Source organism: Mus caroli, chromosome 6, assembly GCF_900094665.2.
Source record: "Mus caroli chromosome 6, CAROLI_EIJ_v1.1, whole genome shotgun sequence".
NCBI lineage: Eukaryota > Metazoa > Chordata > Mammalia > Rodentia > Muridae > Mus > Mus caroli.
Genome location: NC_034575.1, coordinates 111695715 through 111698179, shown reverse-complemented (window position 1 = coordinate 111698179; position 2465 = coordinate 111695715). Strand labels below are relative to the sequence as shown.

General features: G+C 42.4%; 1 protein-coding gene across 1 annotated transcript; it reads left to right on the top strand.

Annotated features, from left to right (window-relative positions):
- Positions 1-426: 426 nt before the first annotated feature.
- LOC110296215 (olfactory receptor 6M1-like) lies at positions 427-1508 on the top strand. The gene has a single exon (XM_021164804.1). The coding sequence runs from the start codon at positions 508-510 to the stop codon at positions 1438-1440; it is 933 nt and encodes a 310-aa protein (XP_021020463.1). The 5' UTR covers positions 427-507; the 3' UTR covers positions 1441-1508.
- Positions 1509-2465: the final 957 nt, after the last annotated feature.

Genomic DNA, 2465 nt, shown 5'->3' with positions numbered 1-2465 from the left:
ATAGGGTGCAAGAAGAAACTCACTCCTGCAAATTGTCCTCTTATCCCCACATACATCCCCCCCACATAGTTATAGTAACAGTACATAAATATAAATGCAATGCACTAAAATACATTGTTGTAATATTGAAAAGCAGCAGCAGGCTTTAATATCTCTGAGACTCTGAAAGTTTTGATCTCTCCTCCTGGTGAAACAGTGGTGGCAGGAACCTAATATTCATGATATTGTGGGGATAGAGAGGAACACCGACTTCAGGTGGCCAGTATGGTAGTGTAAATGGTGATGGTGATAATAGCAATGTCTGGACCAAAGAATAATATGCTAATAATTATGACACTATAGTTAAACATAGGAACACACGGGCTCGTGTCAAAAGTAATGACACAATCAGCTTCATCATATTTTGCCTTCATCACACCTTGAACAGGCTGCTGAATGACCTTGTTGTGTGCACTGTGAGAATACCTCTGCTTTCTGTGATCTCTTTACCGGTCTTAGACAGTGGGAATGGGAAACGGGACAACTGTCCAGGAATTTACCCTGGAGGGATTTCCTGCTGTCCAGCACCTGGGCAGACTTCTCTTCTCACTGAACCTGCTGGCATACCTGGCCTCCATCACTGGAAATGTCGTCATTGTCTCCATCATCTGCACCAGTGCCCGTCTGAAAAGCCCCATGTACTTTTTCCTCTGTGTTTTCTCGATTGTGGAGTCTTGTTTTACAAGTGCTGTTATTCCCAAGTTGTTGGCTATATTTCTTTTAGGGAAACAAACAATTTCCTTTGTTGCCTGTTTCATACAAACCTTCGTCACTCTATTTATTGGGGCATTCGGTTTTTTTCTCATAGCTGTGATGTCAGTGGACAGGTGTGTAGCTATTTGCAAGCCTCTGCATTATCCCACCATCATGGGCCTAAGGACCTGCATCCTTCTAATTATGGCCTGCCTTGCTCTGACCTTCACCCTGATCACGTGGCTAGTAGTGAAGGTATCACGGTTATCCTTCTGTGGCCCCCACGTCATCCCCCACTTCTTCTGTGACATCAGCCCTCTGATCCACCTCTCCTGCTCTGACACCAGTTCTGCTGAAGCTCTAACGTTTGCCCTTGCTTTGATTATTCTTTTCTCGTCTCTCATCATAACCACTATTGCATACAGCAACATAATCATCACAATTGTGCATCTCCCATCGGCTAAAGAGAGACAGAGAGCTTTCTCCACCTGCTCATCCCACCTCATCGTCCTCTCTCTGATGTATGGCAGCTGTGTGTTTATATATGTGAAACCGAAGCAAATGAGTAGGCTTGAATCCAACAGAGAGGCTGCTCTTGTGAACACGGTAGTGACACCCCTTCTGAACCCCGTCATCTACACCCTGCGTAACAAGCAGGTCCATCAGGCTCTGAGGGAGACTCTGAGCAGAATAAAAATATCAGGATAGGAAAGGTTCCCATGTTCTTAGAGTGGAAAACGTCAGAAATTGTGTTTTTTCCATTTTAATCGGTGCATGGGCCTTGGCACTTGAGAGCCACAGAATTCACAAACCTTCCATGTAAATAGCTCCATAAAATGCAACTGTTAGTCACCTCAAAAATACGTCTTAATGCTGTGTGTGTGCCTGTTCCACTTATTTCTGGCAATCTTATTTTTGTTTGCTTGTTCTGGCTTTTCAAGACATGGTTTGTCCGTGTAGCCCTCGCAGTACCGAACTCACTCTGTAGAATAGGCTAGCCTAGAACTCAAAGAGACCTGCCTGCCTCTGCCTGCCTCTGCCTGCCTCTGCCTCCAAAATACTGGTATTAAAGGCATGCACTATCACTGTCCAGCCTGGAATCAGATTTTAATTGCAAAATCTATTGAATTTTTTATCCAAGTGGTAATAACTATATGCTTGAAATTTCTAAAATAAATTGAACTATACTGTTTCAATTGTGCTCTCTTCCATGCATAGACATGCTTTAGCAGACAAAATAATTATTTACTAATGGTGGTAAAGTAACTAAAACAATTAGTGATTTTATTTGAATTGAGGCTTTGACAATATTAGTGGAAATCAGCAATGCTTTGCCTATATTCCTTCCATGAGTCGTTGAAGGAAAGATGGTCACAGAATGCTTTTGCCTTGTAAAATATATGTCGTAGTGGTGTCTTCTCCGTTTCTCTTCCTGTAACTTGGCTCAGCTGTACATGAATGCCTCATTTAAATGCTAAACTGAAATGTAATATTTAGGGTCTTAATTCATTCTCTAAAACACCAAAATGGCTACTGTCCTAAAGATGTGCAAAGTCTCGCTGTTCCAGATTCTGCAATTGCATGCCAGTCTCTCAAGATTCAAGCTTGCATAGGATTGGTTTCTCTTCTGAACCAGTTACTAAGTACCATATACACAGTAGGCTGAGAGGGGTCTTGCTAATCGATGACCTACTTTCAAGCCAATGTTTCTGTTTTTCTGTTCAGTGCTCCAT